The sequence below is a fragment of the Cryptomeria japonica genome, chromosome 10, assembly GCF_030272615.1.
Source record: "Cryptomeria japonica chromosome 10, Sugi_1.0, whole genome shotgun sequence".
Taxonomy (NCBI): domain Eukaryota; kingdom Viridiplantae; phylum Streptophyta; class Pinopsida; order Cupressales; family Cupressaceae; genus Cryptomeria; species Cryptomeria japonica.
In genome coordinates, this window is record NC_081414.1 from 592,284,373 (window position 1) to 592,304,490 (window position 20,118).

Sequence of the window (20,118 nt, forward strand, 5' to 3'; positions counted from 1 at the left end):
ATGACAAAGGATGTCGAGCAACCGGTTTGTACTACACCACTGAAGGAAGCTGATCAAACTATGCATCCTGGTAAAGATGAGGTGACAATTGAAGAAATTCCTTATGAAGATGCACCTCACATAATTTTAGTGACACCAAATCCTATTCTATTAGAAAAAGGAAAAGAGTAAGAGAAGAAAGTAGAAGATAAGAAAGCAGTGATGGATACTCCTCCGACAAAGAGGAAGTTAGACTTAGAAAGGGAAAGTGAAAAGAAAAAAGTAAAACTCACCACTGCAGTGAGTTCTAAGATTGAGACTGTAGAAAAGGAAGATGAAACATAGGAGGAAGAAGAGGAAGAATCGATCATTGATATTAAGAAAATGATTCCCAAACAATTGATGGAAGTCTCAGAAAAACTGAGAATTCAAGCTGAAAAGGATAAATTGAGAGCAAATAAAAAGAAGGCAAGAATTATCAATTCTACCAAGACAATTCTCTCTGACCTAGTTCCTGACATTGTTGTTGATAACAATGCATCCATCATTGATCAATTGGGAACTCTTGTAACAACAATTGGTGCAGAGGCAACTGATCTGGAGAAGGTTGCAGTAAGGCAATATGAATCAAAGAGAGGAGAAAATCTAATGGAACAAATATCAATTGGAAAAGTTGCCCTCTTTGACAACACAGAAGAAGTTAAAAATATACTACAGGAAATTGGGCAATTATTGGTCAAATATTCAAGTTTTGCCGATTTAATTAGAGATCTAGAAGATAAAAGAACTCAAACCCAAAGAGAAATTCAAAATCTGATAAGTTCTTTTGATCCTATTAATATCTCAACAACAATTTTTTGTGGCAAGATAAAACAACTCAATCATGAAATCAAAAGGTTAAAAGAAGAGAGGACAAACAAGGTCTTAGCTTGTTAGAGCTAGAGTACTACCTGACACCAAATATTGATTTCATGCAAAGGAATGTTAAAGAAGAAGAATGTCTCATAAGTGTACCTGACTACAAAACAGTTGATGATATGGAGAATTTTGTTGTAGTTTTGCATGACACTTTACCACCATGAAATAGGTAAAGCCTTCATGGGAATCCTCTTTGACAACAGCTCAAGAAAATTTCAAAGAAATTTTTTCTTTACTTTGATAAATCATTTTATATAGTCTTTTCCATTGATGTCAAAAGAGGGAGTTTTGGAGAATTTGTACATTATGAGTAACATGGGCTAGAAATAAAGGTTAGAACTGGCAAATTTGTGTAGTGTTTGCCACCAATGCCAAAGGGGGAGTTTGTTGGCATTTTGGTACATTTTGCATGACCGATGATTGAAATGGTTGTCATTGTTGGCAACATCGTTTTCTAAGTCTCCACAGTCCATCAGTAAAGAAGTAAATGGTAACCGGTAAAGAACAAGAGTTCTTATTCCTATCAGCAGTGAGTAGACCAGTATATAGAGGTTAACTGGCTAAGTAGAGTATAGATTGGCTAAGCAATGTGTAAACTGTTGATATGTGGTGACTGATCAGCAAAGTACTGTACACTCAGCACGTATTCTCACTAGGGTCCCGAAGGGGACTCAAAGAGAGAGAGAGAGAGAGAGAGAGAGAGAGAGAGAGAGATGAGAGGTGGATAGAGGGATTGGGAAAGAAATAGAGACCTAAGAGGTGGAGGGAGGGAAGGTGATAGAGAGAGAAAGAGAGGGTGAGAGATAGAGATAGTCTGAGTGAGAGGGAGGAAGGGATGTAAGGAGAGTACAAGATTCTAGAGAGAGAGAGGTGTGAAGAGAGGTAGAGAGTGAGAAAGTGAGAAAGTGAGGTAATGAGAAAGGGAGAGAGAGAGAGAGAGAAAGAGAGGTAATGAGAAAGGGAGAGATGACCAGTGATTGAAATGGTTGTCATTGTTGGCAACATCATTTTCTAAGTCTCCATAGTCCATTGGTAAAGAAGTAAAGGGTAACCAGTAAAGAACAAGAGTTCTTATTCCTATCAGTAGTGAGTAGACCGATATATAGAGGTTAACCAGCTAAGCAGAGTATAGATTGGCTAAGCAATGTGTAGATTGTTGATATGTGGCAACTGATCAACAAAGTACTATACACTCAACACGTATTCTCATCGGGGTCCCAAAGGGGAGAGAGAGAGAGAGAGAGAGAGAGAGAGAGAGAGAGAGAGATAAGAGGTGGATAGAGGGATTGGGAGAGAAAGAGAGACCTAAGAGATGGAGGGAGGGAAGGTGATAGAGAGAGAAAGAGAGGGTGAGAGATAGAGATAGTTTGAGTGAGAGAGAGGAAGGGATGGAAGGAGAGTACAAGATTCTAAAGAGAGAGAGGTGTGAAGAGAGGGAGAGAGGGAGAGAGTGAGAAAGAGAGGTAATGAGAAAGGGAGAGTGTGAGAAAGAGAGGTAATGAGAAAGGGAGAGAGGGAGAGAGTGAGAAAGAGAGGTAATTAGAAAGGGAGAGAGGGAGGGGGAGGAGAGAGGGAGAGAATGAGATAGAGATACACCTAAGAGAAGGGTAGAGTGAGATAGAGAGAAAGAGGATGTGAGAGAGTGAGAGAGAGAGAGAGAGTGTTAAGTGAAAAATAGAATGGGAGGGGGGGAGGTAGGGAGAGAGTGGGAAATAGATACACTTGACAGAGGACAGTGAGATAGAGAGATAGACACAGAGAGGGATAGAGACTTATGAGAGAGAGAGAGAGAGAGGTTAATAGCCAGAGACTTGATAGAGAGAAGGAGAGAGACTTGAGAGAAAGAGAAATGGAGTGAGAGGGGAAGAGAGAAAGAGAGTTACAAGGAAAGAAATACTTGACAAAGGAAGAGAAAGGGATAGGGAGGGAGAGGGAGAGAATGAATGAGAGAGAGACCATGAAGATAGGGGGAGAGAGTGAGAGATAGAGATATTTGAGAGAGCGAGAGAAGGAGAGGGATAGATGAAAGAGAGAAAGAGGGTGAGGGAGATGAGAGAGGGAAAGATACCCTAGAGAGGGAAGAAAGTAGGAGGGAGAGATACCTGAGAGAGGGAAGAAAGTAGAGAGGGATATTCCTAAGAGACAAAAAGGTAGGGGTTAAGGAAGAGAGAGGGGGAATATATGGAAGAGACGAGAGAGATAATGTTGATATGAGCATGTTGATTACTATAAAATTGATTGTCTAAAATTTATAAGAATACTCAAAAAACTAGAATCTGTATTATAACTCTTAGAGATCTGGAACCACTCTCAAACATCTCGACAATATATACATAAAATATAACCCTACCAAAAAACTAGAATCTGCATTATAACTCTTAAATATTATATTTTATGTATATATTATACCAAAAAATCTAATGGAATGCTAAATGAATTGCATTTTATTGATAGACAAACGCATACGTGGTTTACAAACTAAAACCGCTTATGGGGTTTTCAGTTTCTAAATCACGTACGTGGTTTTAGTTTTTAAACCATGTACATGGTTAGTATATGTTAAACCCCATACGTGGTTTATATTTAGTTAGGCTCAACAAAACGAGCCTAAACGCATACGAGGTTCTTTAAATTTGAAATACCCCATGCACATTTTGTTGTTTTTCATGTTTTTTTTTTGGTGTCCACTTTTCTGACCACCATCTTTGTGCACTTACCCACACCAATCAGTTGATAGAGCATGCAATGCTGATTTATGAGGTAGAGGTAGTGTTATTAGATAGATCATTCATCTTTGTTGCCTTTTAACAATTGCAGCGTTGTAAATCCCTTAACAGGGTAAACCTTAACTGGTTCATTATGTAAAATCTCTTAACAGAGTCACTTCAAATATGAAGTTATAAAATCCTCTAGCAAGGTGAAGTTTAACAGGTTCTAAGGTATTATTACCCACATACCAGTCACTCCTAATAGGGTGATGTTCTTAGAAAGAACATATTGTAAGCTCTTAATAGGGAACTCTTTTTCACTGTAGTAAGAGAGAATGTGGGTTATCCCCACCATGTTTTTCTCCCTCTAACCAAGGGTTTCCACATATAATTACCTATGTTATGTGATATTTTAGTGTGAATGCAAATCTCTTTTCTATGATGTTATTTGCTTTCATTATTTACACAATGTTTAAGACAATGAAAAGGATAGCTGCAGACTGGTTATTTTGATTGGTTGAATTATGAGTAAATTGTTGTAGCTGATTCAGCCCCCCCCATCTTAGTCACTGGTTAAATACTAACACAAAGATAAGGCTTTACAATGGTATTTCTCTTTGAGTTCCTATTCTATTACTTCTTCTCAACAATTAGCAAATTCTTTTATTCAACAATTTCAAAATAGCATAGGTCCTAAGATCACTTTGACTAATTTAATCCATTGTAAACAAGGTGTTGAAGAAAAAGTGACTGATTTCATTGGTAGATATAAGAATTTGTGTTCTCAAATTTATTTTCAAGTGTGTGATAATTATATTCAAATAATTTTCATTTCTAATTTGCAAAAAGATATTAGAGACAAACTTCTCCTTTCTGAGTTTACTTCCTTTCCCCAGTTGTATGCAACCCTTTACAATTATCAACTGACTATGAGTCACTTGGAGCAATCCACTTCTATGGCTCTGAGTGATAAGGGTGATAGTGCTCAACAACTATTTGAAAAGTTCAAACCAAGCAAAGGATTCATCAAATTCAATGACAACATCAACAACAAGAATGTGAATGCTACAATGAGTGTGCCTCCTATTTCTAAATTTTTCAAAAGAGAAAAGACAATTTACTCCTTTGAATGAATATTTACATAGCATTATGTCTCATTTGTTACAAATAAATGTTATTAAACTTCCTCCAATAAAAACAATTGGCCCTTCTAAGGCAGCCTCACCCTACTTTGATAATAATTCTTTTTGTCAATTTCATCGTCAACCAACTAATGACACTGAGAAATGTTTTGAATTGAAAAGTAAGATTGAAGATTTGATTGATAATAATACTATATTTGTGGTAGGTGTGAATGATAAGGGAAACAAATCCGTAGCCCCTCCTAATCAAAATTTTAAGATTTTTATTGATCCTTTACCTTCTCATACCTCTAACGTGATTGAGACTAAACATACCTCTTTCTCTTCTTCTAATGTGACAACCACAACTCAAAATTTGGTGAATATGGTAGAGAAAGAAAGAAAACCTAAGGACTTATTTTTCACATTTGACCCTTTGTGAGACCATTAGAGAACCTGATGGGCCTTTATATATAGTTGCAAAGATTAAAAACATGCCTTGTCATGGTTTTCTTATAGATCCCTATTGCATGGTTAATGCCATCAATGAGGACTATCTTTTCACTTTACATTTTTATAAACCAATCTATGCTGACACTAATGTGGTTGTTAAGTTATTTGATGGATTCTCTTGGCCTACCATTGGTTCTATTATACTTCCTATTGAGGTTCACACCAAACCTATGGATGTCAAATTTATTATCATTCCTTCCTCTCAGAAATTTCGTGTTAAGTTGGGCTATCCTTGTCTATCTTCCATGAAGGATATTTCTTCTCCAATCCATAAATGTTTGAAATTTCCCCATAATGGAGAAATCATAAATATTAACCATAGCATATTTCAACTACCCGAAAGAATCCCAGGTGTTCGTATTGATTTATTTTGGCCTAAACAATTCCAATCTCTTCCACAAAGAAGTGATGCTCTCTTTCAATATTATCAAAAGTGGAAGAAAGATATGATCCTATCCATAAGCCAGCCTAGAAATCCAACAACTGACATTCCTATCATTCTTGAAGATGAAGTTATTCCTCTAAAAGATAAAACTAATCTTCCTCCTAAGGAAGATTCCCAACCTATACCAATATTCTTCCTTGAACAAATATTCCTCCTCCTCAACCTTCCGCTAAGACTCAATAGAATCATTGTGCGAGAGACTTCCAATGAAAGCATCATTCTAGAGCTCATGAAGTTCTTCCTCAAAATATTCAATCTCCCAAAAATCCAATACTTGACATGATTCCCTTTTCTCCTAAGCAAAACTTTGAACCTACATCTCCAAATCATAAGTTGCAAAAAACATGTGATTGCTTTACTCCTATTCGTGTTTGCACTCCTCTATCTATAAATATTGATGAATAAATAGGTGAAAATATTATTCATGATGGCAATACAAATCCTAATGCTTCTGATAGTGACTATGATTATGTTGATGTGGACAAACATTTATCTATATAATTTTCAAAAGTTTTAATCCTAGCTCCTAGAAATGAACAAAGTGTCTTAACACATGAGCATAGTCCTTGTTTGGATCTTATGATATCTCCATGTGATGTGCTTGATGTCACTCCTCTGGTATGTTTCCTGCCTTCCCAAAATAGTGATCAGCAAGATTGGGAGGTGGATGGCGTGCTAGACTAGATACATTAGCACTATAGATCCTCTACCTCTCTCTCTTTTTTTTTTTCTTTTTTGTGATTATTCTTCTCTATGTATCCGTGCTCTTCTATGTTCCCTAGTAATGTCTACTTGAGAATGATGCAAAGCATTGACATCTCTTTTGGTCTCTTTCATGTTGACTCAAAAGACACCTTTTATTCCCTTTCTTCCAAGGTAGTTTCCTTTCTTTTGGGAATGATGACTATTCTATGCATATATATATATATGTATGTATACATGAGTTATCATACAACATACTGACCCCAAGGAAAGACAAAATATCTCATTTTTTGTGTTTTGTGTTCATTATCCTTGGGTTTATTCCTCAATTGGGGGATAAATCCTTGTGATAACATGCTCTCTCTCTCTCTCTCTCTTGGGTGTATCCTACCTTAAAGAAATCACTCCTGATAAGGCATGCACGATCTCTTTAGCATGGGGGCATACACTCCTCTTATATTTTCCTTCTTGATACTCAAAGTTATTTAGTGAATTTGGGTTTACTTTGTAATTTTTTGGTATCCTTGTTTTTCGTGACTCATAGTGAGGGAAACCTCGCTACATGCAGTCATGGTCCTTTCCTTTTGATCTTCTCTTTTACTTTGTCAATTGATGTCATAAGATCCTTAGTCTATTGGGGGCTTGGTGTATTTTTCCCCTTGATGTGGTGAAAGTCTTTCAATCTTATTTCCTTGTACTTTACCGGTAGTATTGGTGTATGCTTATACTCCCACTAAAGTGGGGGCTAAATGTAGCAACATAAAATTGTGACCTTGCTATTTTTAACCACATTTGGGTCTTCACATTAGTGAATCAAATCTCTAAGCCTGACTGGAGACCCGAGACATTCTCACACTATCTAAATCTTGTATCTCCTTGCACCCCACACTCTTCTATGCTTCTTCCTATCCTGAATTAGGGTAGGATAGGGGTGTGGTACCCCTGTCCTTGCCCTATTTTGGGTCCCCTCTACATTTATCCTTCATTGGGATTTGCATTTGGAAAGTGGGAAAAGTTTTCCTATTTCGGCCTATGACGAGAAATCAATCAATTAACCCTAATTAACGAATATATAAGATGCATTTTCCCCTCCTATTGGCATAAGAAAAAGTAAGGTGAACAAGCATTATCGTCATTCGAGCATTCGATCATTCTTTGAAGAATTGAGCATTCTCAAGTCTCCTTTCAGGGCTAGGTGTTGCATTCAAGTCAAGGATTCAACCATTGAAGAGGAGATATCTTGTAACATACAATTTTACATATCCTTTCAAACAACTCTATCAACATTTCAATTGCATCCTCTCTTGAGGTGAATTCTATTTCAATCATATACTTGTTAGGTCTCGAAGACAACTGAGAGGGGGGGTGAATCAGTTGTCCAATAAATTCAAACCAAAATTAACCTAACCAAAACTTAATTCTTAATGCTGGTAAACCAAAATTTATGCCGGTAAATAGTTTAATTAGTTAATTGTAGTACTGGTAAATATTAATGCATGAAACAGAAAGACAATAACATCCACAAAACATAACACAAATATTTGTAGGTGGAAACCCTATAAGGGGAAAAACCACGGTGGGAAGCCTTACCCACAATCAGATGATACTACTGTAGATAGTATGTGTGTACAATATGGAGTCTACACATGTAGAAAGGCCAACTTCCTAGAGCTCACTGCTCAAACACAAAATGGGAGTCACACTGACTACAATTGGATGGTTAAATCCAATGAGAATGTACTACTCAAAATAGCATCTTCATATGCTAGATTCAGTACCGGTTAAACTCTGATTAACTTCTCAAAACCTTCCTTCAATCTTCAAATGATGTTTGCATGTATAGCTTTTCTTATTTTCGCATATACCTTATTACAATCTTTTTTCAATCGCCTATCAATGTCACAAATGAGATCCTACATATATACTGAAAGCTAAAACCAAATGTGTAGGTCAGCTTACAAAGAATATTATAATAAAATCAATTACAAATAAATCATTATGTGATGCATCATGTCAGCTCAATGCATTTACAATAATAATAAATCATCTCCATAACGTGTCATGCTGATCTAGAATAGATATGCTTGTCGATGCATAACCTAGACCTATTTGCCGGTAACAACAAATATGCAAACCCGAATAAATCAATAACCAAATCTCCAAAATAAAGTGATCATATAATATCTTCGACATAACCAGGTAGTCTCCAAGTGATTCCAACTACTGGTGAACAATATAACCTATCGCTGAACCAAATACTGGTGACTATGCATAAGTCACTGACTTGCCAGTGGTAAAAACCAAATCTCCAAGTGCTGATAAGTGTTGACAAGTGTTAACAAGTGTTGACATCAATGAAAAAAGCATATCAAAATATCCAAAATACCAACAATCTCCCCCTTTGGCATTGATGGCAACACAAGATGGAAAAACCATCAAAGTGCCAAAACAGAAATACAAAAAACCAAAAACCAACAATCTCCCAAAGAGATCATTAACTAGAAATCAAAATACATAACGTCTCTCCCCCTAGGAATAATCTCTCCCAAAAGATAATGTGTTTTTCCATAATATCTCCCCCCCTTTGACATTAAATGCCAAAGCAATACAAAACCTAGATTCAAATACAAAATACCAACTACTCCCCCTGAGAAGTAGCTCTCCTCATCAAAGCCGAAATAAATTATTTCTCTGTTAATTATGTCAGTTGATGAAAAACATCAACTGTCTAAGTCTCTACTGGTGGGGGTAGGACTCCAAGTTGCTCTCTAAGATATTCAAAAGTTTCCTTAGGCAAAGGCTTAGTAAAAATATCTGCAATTTACCCTTTAGTTTTCACATAGACCAATTTCACTTCTTTTGCTTCAACATTCTCTTTCAGAAAATTGAATTTGATAGAACCATGTTTAGTTTTTGAGTGAAATATTGGATTCTTAGATATATCAATTGCTGCCATATTATCATAGTAAATAGTTATAGGTTCCTTGCATTTTACCTTTATGTCCTTCAACATTTGTTTGATCCATAATACCTGTGTACAATTAGTTGTTGCTGCAACATATTCTGATTCTGCTATTGATAGTGATGTACAACTATGTTTCTTTCTCAACCATGAAATTAGTCTGCTACCAAGAGAAAATGCTCCATCGGTGGTGCTTTTTCTATCATCTACATCTCTTGCCAAATATAGTAAACCTCCTATCATAGACTTGTATCTAGTCGGATTAATAGGTGTTGTTTCATCCTTCAAAGATAGTTTATTAGTTGTAGTCATAGGTGTTCTTACCGGTTTAGAGTTTTCCATGCCAAATTTCTTTAGTAATTCCTTCAAGTACTTAGATTGACATAAGAATATACCTTTATCAGTCTATGAAATCTGCAATCCTAAAAATATTTTTATCTATCCAATCATAGACATTTCAAGTTCTTGCTGCATTTTATTAGAAAATTATTTACACAATCCATCTTCTCCTCCAAAGATTGTATCATCAACAAAAACTTCAATAACCAAGATGTCATCATTAGTTACTTTGTAGTATAGATTGTTGTCAGCATTACCTTTAGTGTATCCAAGCTTCAAAAGATATTTGTCCAATCTAGCATACCAAGCTCTAGGAGCTTTCTTTAGTCCATATAAAGCTTTCCTTAACCTGCAAACTGTATCTTTATCATCTGTCAAAGAAAATCCATGAAGTTGTTCAATATAAACTTCTTCTTCAAGATCTCCATTCAGAAATGCATATTTAATATCCATTTGATATACTTTGTGAGCTGCAAAAGCCAATAATAGTCTGACTGCCTCAATTCTAGCTACTAGTGCAAAGGTTTCATTGTAATTAATTCCATCTTTCTATGAATATCCCTTACACACTAATCTCTAATCTTGCTTTGTTTCTGATAACCTTGCCATCTTCATTAAGTTTATTTCTGAAAACCCATCTAGTTCCAATTATATTTTTGTTTTTAGGTTGGGGAACTAATGACCAAGTGTTATTCCTTTCAATTTGTTCCAATTCATCTTCCATAGCTTTAATCCAATAGTTATCTTCACATGCCTCATTAATTGATGTAGGTTAAATTTGAGAAATAAGACATACCTCTTCATTTGCCAATCTTCCTCTAGTCATAACTCCTTGATATTTATTTCCAATTATTTGATCTTCAGAGTGATTCAATCTTACGTACCAGGGTGTTTTTACTTGATTCTATTCTTCAGTGACTATTGAATCCTCAGATGATGCCAGTGTAACTGGATCAACATTTTGTACCAGTGTACTCATAGTAGGTTCATTTGTGATTATCTCTATTTGTGGTTTAGAGTCCATTGACCTTGAATTTCCTCTAAACTGTTCATCAATCTTCACATTTGCACTCTCAACAATTTTCTGCAATCTCCTATTAAAACATCTATATGCCTTTCTCTTAGATGAATAACCAAGAAATATTCCTTCATCACTTCTAGGATCAAATTTGCTAATATAGTAATCTCTTCTAATATAGCATTTACTTCCAAATATTCTAAAATATTTAAGTGTAGGAGTATTGCCAAACCATAGTTCATGAGGGGTCTTAGCAGTTTCACCTTTGATGTGAACTCTGTTGAATGTATAAACTATTGTATTGACCGCTTCTCTCCAATATATATGAGGTATATTTTCTTCTGATATCATGCTTCTAGCTGCATCTAAGATAGTTCTATTTTTCCTTTCTGCAACTCCATTCTGCTGGGGTGTCTAGGGTGCTGATAACTGTCTTCTGATCCTATTCACTTCATAGAATGTATTAAATTCCTTAAATGTGAATTGACCTCCATGATTAGATCTCAAACATTTGATTTTCTTGCCAGTTTCATTCTCTACCATCACCTTGAATAGTTTGAATCTCCCAAATGCTTCAGATTTCTCCCTTAGAAAAGTAACTCAACACATTCTAGAATAGTCATCAGTGATTAGCATAAAATACCTATCTCCTTGCATACTTCTAGTTCTTGCTGGACCACATAAATCAGTATGAATTAAATCAAGAACATTTATAGATTTCTCTGGAATACTCTTGAAAGTTTCTCTAAATTGCTTTCCAAATTGACATTCCTTACATATCGGATTGTGAGGTTTAGAAATCTTAAGTAAATCTCTTATTGCCTTAGTTGTGCTGATTTTCACAATGCAATCAAAATTTACATGACAAAGTTTCTTGTGCTATAACCAACTTTATCAATATGTGCAATCAAACATGCTTTCTTATTGTTATTCAAGTGAAAGATATTACCTCTAGTTTGATTAACGGTTGCAATTTACAAACTAGTCTTGTTTAAGATTTTGCATTTACCATTCTTGAATTGTAACTGAAATCCTTTCTCAACTAATTGACCAACACTCAAAAGATTATGATTCAAACCTTCAACATAGTAAACATTATTAGTATTGTTCTTACCATCAAAATATATAGTTCCTTTTCCTTTCATCATACAAGTTTTATCATCTCCAAATCTCACTAGACCTCCATTGTATTTCTGAAAGGTTAAGAATTTACTCTTATCACCAGTCATGTGATGTGAACATTTGGAATCAACGATCCATTCATCCTTATCTTCAATTTTAGTTGTCAAGGTCTGCTCTACTGGTTGAATAGTAGGTGTCGGTTGATCTTCTATTATATCAACAAAATCCCATCCATTGTTTGCTGGATCCTCATCAGAATCATCAGTAACTCCTTCATCATCATAATAACAAGATTTGTCTCTATTCTTCTTAAACTTGTATCTCTGATAATTAGGGTTAGGCTTATGTGTTCTTTTACCTTCTTCTCATAATCTTGCATGTCTACCAGGACACCTAGAATCCATATGACCAATTTTATTGCAGTTGAAACATTTAAAGGGTGCTTTACCTTCATACTTACTTCCAACTGGCCTTTAGGAATTTTCATTGCAAATAGTGCTTCAAGATCTTCCAGTTCTTCATTCTCCATCCTAATTTCTTCAAGTTCTCTTGCATAAAATGCTTTCCAATTATATTTCTCAGGTGATGATGATGATGCCTTAAAAGATAGATCTATCTTAATAGTAGCAACAGGACCAAATTCCTCAGGTTCAAAAGCTAAAAGTTTTCCAACCAAAGTGTCTCTAGATACTGATGCATTAGGCATTGTTCTCAATTCATTTATAGCAAAAAATTTCATTTTATATGCTATTGGTAAAGCTCTTAAAACTTTAGAAACAATCTCATCTTCACTTAAGGTTCCTCCACAACATTGTATACCCAGAAGAATTTCATTTACTCTTTCCATAAAAGTAGAAATCCTTTCATCTTCTTCCATTTTAAGATTTTCATACCTGACCTAGAAGCATTCAAGTTTTGCAATTTTGACTATGGTATCACCTTCATTCAATGTTTCCAATTTGTCCCAAATAGCTTTAGCAGTAGATCTATCTGATAAACCCATGATTTGCTGATCTGACAATGCTCTCAAAAGTGCTTCTCTTGCTTTGCAATCATTTTCCTCATATTTGGCCAAGTTTGGTGGATTAGGTTGACCTTGAGTAGGAGCAGTATAACCATTCTTTGTAACATCCCATATGTCCTTTCCAATGCAATTAAAATGTGTCTCCATCCTGATCTTCCATATGCCATAGTTAGTTCCATCAAGTTTAGGACTATCCTTCTTGAAATACTTAGAAGACATTAGATCTCCTCAAGCTATTAAACTTATACAAAAAGAGGACTAGGCTTTGATACCAATTGTTAGGTCCCGGAGACAACTGAGAGGGGGGGTTGAATTAGTTGTCCAATAAATTCAAACCAAAATTAACTTAACCAAAACTTAATGCTTAATGTCTGTAAACTAATCTTTATGCCGATAAACAGTTTTATCAGTTAACTACACTACTGGTAAATATTAATGCATGAAACAAAAAGACAATAACATCCACAAAACATAACACAAATATTTGTATGTGGAAACCTTGTAAGGGGAAAACCATGGTGGGAAGCCTTACCCACAATTAGATGATACTACTGCAGATAATATGTGTGTATAATATGGAGTCTGCACATGCAGAAAGGCCAGTTGCCTAGAGCTCACTGCTCAAACACAAAATGGGAGTCACACTTGCTACAATTGGATTGTTAAATCCATTGATAATGTACTACTCAAAATGGCATCTCCATATGTTGGATTCAGTACTCGTTAAGCTCTGATTAACTTCTCAAAACCTTCCTTCAATCTTCAAATGATGTTTGTGTGTATAGCTCTACTTATTTTCGCATATACCGTATTACAATCTTTTTTCAATCGCCTATCAATCTCACAAATGAGATATTACATATATACCGAAAGCTAAGACAAATGTGTAGGTTGGCTTACAAAGAATATTATAATAAAATGAATTACAAATAAATCATTACACGATGCATCATGTCAGCTCAATGCATTTACAATAATAATAAATCATCTCCATAATGTGTCATGCTGATTTGGAATAGATATGCTTGTCAGTGCATAACTTGGACCTATTTACTGGTAACAACAAATATGCAAACCCGAATAAATCAATAACCAAATCACCAAAACCAAGTGATCAAATAATGTATTCGACATAACTAGGTAGTCTCCAAGTTATTTCAAGTGCCCGTGAACAATTTAACCTGCTGGTGAATCAAATACTGGTGACTGTGCATAAGTCACTGACTTGCCGGTGGACAAAACCAAATCTCCCAGTGCTGATAAGTGTTGAAAAGTGTTGACATCAATGACAAAACCATATCAAAATATCCAAAATACCAACATTACTTTCATTACTTCCAAGTATTTTTCATCATTCAGTTAATTTCAAAACCAGGGTTTAACCTGAAGGCAAACCCCCAATCCCAACGAAATTTCCTCTCTTTTCTGTGTGTAGGTTGTAGGTGCGCAATTGTATTTGCAGATTTGGATTCCATTCTCAGAGGCAGAAAAACCATATTTGACACGCGGATTTTTTGGAGGACCGCGTTCACTCCCAAGACTTTTGCTCATATTTGCAGGGGAGCTTCATCTCAACATTTTACTACCAATTCCAAGTGCACAACATTATCCTACATTTCTATCTCAAGTTATAGTCATTTCTTTGTCTCTTTTACACTTGTTTTAAATCGCATAATCCAACCTTTTACATTCTAAAAGAGGGGTTACTTTTACTTTCCAAATCCATTGTCAATTCACTTAGCATTCAATCTCTTCCTATTGAGATTGGATCTAGTGAATTCTCTCCCCTCTTTTAAATGTAATGTGTGTGAAAAGGTTAAGGAGAATCTTTTGTGAAACTATCACTCCTCTTGAGGAGAGAATCTTTCCTCTTGATTTCTTCATCACCCTCTTTCACCACCATTACAATATCCTATTGTGTTAAGCAGTATACAAAATAGTGATGAAAGAATTCAATACCATATAATATTGCCATATCGCAACCTAGATGATTTATAATAAAGAAAAGGCACAACTATATAGTGATTACCTAAGAAAATAAAGTGTGTCGCTATTTTGCTAAAGAAGGATACTAAGGGATTCAGGAGGATGTGATTTAGATTTAACTTAATAAAATATCACTATATCGGAAGGAGGATGCAAGCAATGGAAAACCATGTTGTGATGTAGCTATAACGGTTAAAATTGGACTCATCATATTGCAAAGAGTTAAAATAAAGGGAAAAGGAGTGTTGCAATATAGCGCACAAAGATAAAACATGATTTATTTCAAAATTTTGCAATATTGAGAGATTAATGAGATGAGGAAAATTGAGTATGATGTGAATAATGTCATAAATTTGTTTTGAAAAGGGCGACAGAGCTGTTAATGGCATAAATGAATTAAATGCAAAAAAGGCCTTAGGAGTCACCATTAATAACAGAGTTTTAGCTTAATTTTTGTATTCTAAGTTGAATAATTACACAAAGTGAGCTCTGCGATGAAGAAGAATGAGCTAGAATTGTGTGCATTAGTCACAAGTAAGTATCTAGTTACCTCTCTAGCTACCAAATTTGTAAAAGACATTTGAATTTTCAGCAAAGAGTATAGGATATAATTCCTGGGAAGAAGGAAGAGCCTAGGGAAATTGAAAGTTCAAAAGGGGAAGTTACTTCTAAAATAACACCTAGAATGCCAAACTTTGCTAAAATGCCTATGCAAAAATTATTGTTAGATGCTTTACCTAGCTCGGTAGACACAAGAGATAAAAATGTGTTTAAAGATAAAATGGAGGGTTGTAGGGATCCCATAATTCCCATATTAGGAAGGAATTTATTCTGGTATTTTTACAAAAACAAAGATGAAAAGATTCCTTTGTCAAACCCATAGACCCTTGACATCACTAAGTTGATTGGGCCTAATGTTTTTATGGATGTCGAGGTAATTCAGTTTTTGGTAGATCAAAACCATCTGGATGCCTAGTGGAAATCCTTTGTTGGTAGTTACAAAATTTGTTATAAATGATTGTTTTATGTTGAACAAGCAAGCCCTCACCAAGGTTTTACTTTGAACAATCTGAAATAGACAACAATAGGCTTCATAAAATATTCAAGAAGGATGAGCTCTTGTTTTATAGGAGGAGGGGCATAAATAATAAGCCCATAATGATTACAAGTAGTGAACCCTTCCCTGTGGATGATTTTCTTATGTACTTTCATAGAACCTACTTTTCCTTATGTCAAGTGTTAGGAGAAGATTCTAGGGCCAAAATGCTGGTATCATTGATATACATGGCCGCGAGGATCCAAAATTTAGAAGTAAATTTTGAAATTAATTTTGCATATGAGATTGAGAGGAGAGTATACAAGCATCTGGAGGCTTGGAAAGAGAAGAAAAGTAATGACTTTTTCCATTATTCTTTGTTGTGCTATATGATCATGTACCTTAACAAGAAAGCTTTCACCCAAAGGCTAAAATTGGGAGTAGTGGATGATAATGGTAGTAGATTACTGGTATAGTTCTAGTGTTACTTGTGGGATAGGAGATGCAAGGATGTTGATTACAAGGTGTTTTATGACTCCTTTGTCATTATTATTTTTGGTTTCCTTAATCATCAAGTTGAAAGACTATCACTGGATATAAGGAGAGTTTTGAGGCCACTAGCTTATGATACTAAAAAGGGTCACACTCGCAACTTTGCTAACTGGTTTTATATGGGAGAAAACAACATTATTAGGGTATATGGATGCCCCCAAACTCCTCTTTTTTAACCCATGTTTGTGTCATATAGACTTGCTTTTTTGGATTTCATGTGGCAGATGTTGTGATTAGAAAAGGAAGTGATAGAGAGAAGGAAGAAGGGGAAGCATTCCTAACAAATTTCTTTATAATACACTTTAATATAACTTGAAGTATAATATAACACTCATTAAACATCATACCCTTGAATAACATGTCTAAGAGTTGTCAAAGATAAAATATAGACTTTGACCAATAATCAAAAATTAAATTAAACCAAATAACATGTGAATAGCTATGTCATCCTAACAAATTTCTTTATAATACTCTTTAATATGACTTGGAGTATAATATAAAACATTAAACATCATACCCTTTGATAACATGTCTAAGAATAACCAAAGATCAAATGTAGATTTTGGCCAATAATAAAAAATTAAATTGAACCAATTGACATGTGAATAGCTATATCATCCTAACAAATTTCTTTATAATACTCTTTAATATAACTTGGAGCATAATATAACACTCATCAAACATCATACCCTTGAATAACATGTGTAAGAATAGGCAAAGACCAAATAGAGATTTTGACCAATGATTAAAAATAAATTAAATGAATTGACATGTGAATAGCTACAACATCCTAACAAATTTCTTCTTAATACTCATATATGAATTGGAGTGTAATAGAACACTCATTAAAAATCATACCCTTGAATAACATGTCTAAGAATAGGGAAAAATGAAATGTAGATTTTCACCAATACTGAAAAATTAAATTGAACCAATTGACATGTGAATCGCTATATCATCCTAACAAATTTCTTTATAATACTATTTAATAGGACTTGGAGTATAATATAACACACGTTAAACATAATACCTTTGAATAACATGTCTAAGTATAGGGAAAGATAAAATGTAGATTTTGACCAATAATAAAAAATTAAATTTAACCAATTGACATGTGAATGGCTATATCATCCTTATAAATTTATTTATAATACTGTTTAATATGACTTGGAGTATAATATAACACTAATTTAACTAAGGAAATGGTAGATGAAGTTTTGAATGTGTAGTAGGTGGGAAAGTGCAGTGAGGGCTAAAATGGAATAGGAAGCACGATCAATGTCTTGGGGAAAGAGGATGCAAACAGTAAAGATGATGGAGGTGGCAGCGAGACCTAGGATGGCTGTACTATATGCATTCCAAAGTTCCACAATGATTCTTTGTCTAGCAGCATCAGTGGATACATAGTGGGTCGCATGTATCTAAGGATCCCAATGAATCTACCAGTTGTCTGGACTCTTCTTTTACCTCTGACTACAATAAGAAATGCTTAGTTTTATTTGATACATGCTCAAGAAGGTAAGTCGGTTTCTCCTATCTCGCGCAGTGCAGATCTTGTTTCTAGTTTGTGCTCTATTTCTACTCTCGATTGCATTATGGACAAAAACCTGGCCAATATGGCATCTATCTTGGTGGGAAAATTTGTGTAGCCAAGGCCAAATATTGAGATAGTTCGAGCTTGGGTTGCATGAAAATGGAAAGGAAAGGAACAAGTTGAAGTCATTGCAATGGAAAATGTTTTTTTTTTAATTCTCCTTTAATTGTAATGAGGATTTAAAATTAGTTTTAGCAAGAGGTGCATGGATGCTGGGTAAGTCCTCTTTGGCTTTGAAGAAGTCAGAGTCTGGTTTCAACCCAAAGGACTAGGAGTGCAATGAGGCCCCAATTTGGGTCTAGCTGCCAGTTCTTCCCTTGGAATACTGGGATGAGGAAATCTTTTGTGGATTGGCTACTTGTTTTGGTGAGCTGCTATCTTTGGACCCCATGATGGCGGTTACATGAAGACTGGTCTATGCTTAGATTTGTGTGAATATTAAACAATCTATGGACCTTCCCCAAGAAATAACTTTCAACTTGAAGCTTAGAAAATGGGTTCAAATGGTGGAATATGAATCTATTCGTTTTGCTTGCTTCCACTGTAAGAAGGTTGGACATTGGGCTACGGATTGGCCTGCTAAGAAACTATCTAAAAAATTCTGGAGGAAAAAATATTTTGACTTAGCTTCTCCTATGGAAAATCCTCTTGTGCTTGAGCAGAAATATTCACAGCTTCAAGGGTTTGTAGTTCCTGATATCCAAAGCTACAACTGTCAACTTTTGCAAGGGGATAAGATTGTTATTGATCTGAAGGTCAATTCATTTGTGGATCCTCTCATTAAATTTCCTATTTAGGAGGAAGTCATTAAATACTGCTCTTCTGAGGAAAAGATGATGATTTTGGGTTCCTCTACTCCCCTTATATCTGAAGAGAAAAACCTGAACCTGATTGTGGATAGGGGTTTGTCTCAGGAAAAAATGGATCATCTAGAAACTTCCTTTGCTGAAGATTCACACCCAAATTCCCCTTCGGATATTGTCACGGTGGCTAAAGATCCTAATCCATTTATTGAATTTAAATCTAGGACTCGATGATGTAGTCTCCTTCTTCTTCAAACTCTAGGTTGGTGCTGGGGTCTTTTGGTGTTAAGACTAGGAATAGGCATAGAGAAGATTGTGTCTTAGAACCAAGAGGGGTAGGAAGACCCCCAAATCTCTTCAGTGGAGAGAAGAAATGTAAGGCAATTATTGTTGATGGCTCTTAGAGGACTCTTCAAGACATGGGGATTGGTTCCCCTAGTCACTCTAAATGAAGATTGTTTCATGGAATATAAGGGGGTTGAAGCATCCCCATAATCATGATCTCCTATCTAATCTGATTCGAGATCATAGACCTGAAATTTTCCTTATAGAGGAAACAAAAATTCTATATAAAAAAACTTGTAAAGATGAAGTTGGTTGTCTTCAAGGATTGTGGTGTTCACTATTTTGATGCAGACGAAGTGTCTAGAGGAATCGCTACTTTTTGGAATCCTAGGGTGATTCAAAGCTTAGCTATTGTTTCTAGTCCGAATCATATTTCTAGTAGAATCACCAATCTTTTGGATGCGTCATCTTGTATTATATCCAATATTTATGCTCCTAATAACAAGAATTCTAGGAAGATTCTTTCAAATTCTTTGGTTAACTCTAGACAACTTTTTTGTAACGAGAAATGGATTTTGATGGGAGATTTTAACTGTCCCATATCTAATTTGGAAAAGAAAGGCGGGGCCCCAATTTCTAAAGAAAGTAAGAAATATATTTTAGATCTCATTAATGCTCTAGGTTTGCTAGATCTAGAGCTTAGTGGTTCCAAGTTCACGTGGTCCAACAAGCATAGTGGTTTGAATCTTATCCAAGAATTGACAGGGTTCTCATTTCCCTTGATTGACTAATGGATTTTTCTTGTAATTTATCTTCTATGTCTAGGATTGGTTTTGATCACTTCCCAGTTGTAATGATTATATCTTCCCTTAGTAGGAGAAAGGCTTTTCCTTTTATATTTGAAAAAATGTGGACCCACAATCTAGATTTTAATGATAATATTGCTTAATGGTGGGATATTAATGTCCATGGAACTGCTATCTATAGAGTTACTAAGAAATTGGCTAATGT

General features: G+C 35.2%; 1 protein-coding gene across 1 annotated transcript in view; it reads left to right on the forward strand.

The window, feature by feature from the left end:
• Positions 1 to 363: 363 nt before the first annotated feature.
• Positions 364 to 20,118, forward strand: part of LOC131859084 (cytochrome P450 750A1-like) — a 37,268-nt gene continuing 17,513 nt past the window's right edge. Inside the window, exon 1 of the mRNA XM_059212612.1 lies at positions 364 to 591. Within this exon, the coding sequence (XP_059068595.1) occupies positions 364 to 591 (228 nt within the window). The remainder of the gene's footprint in view (positions 592 to 20,118) is intronic.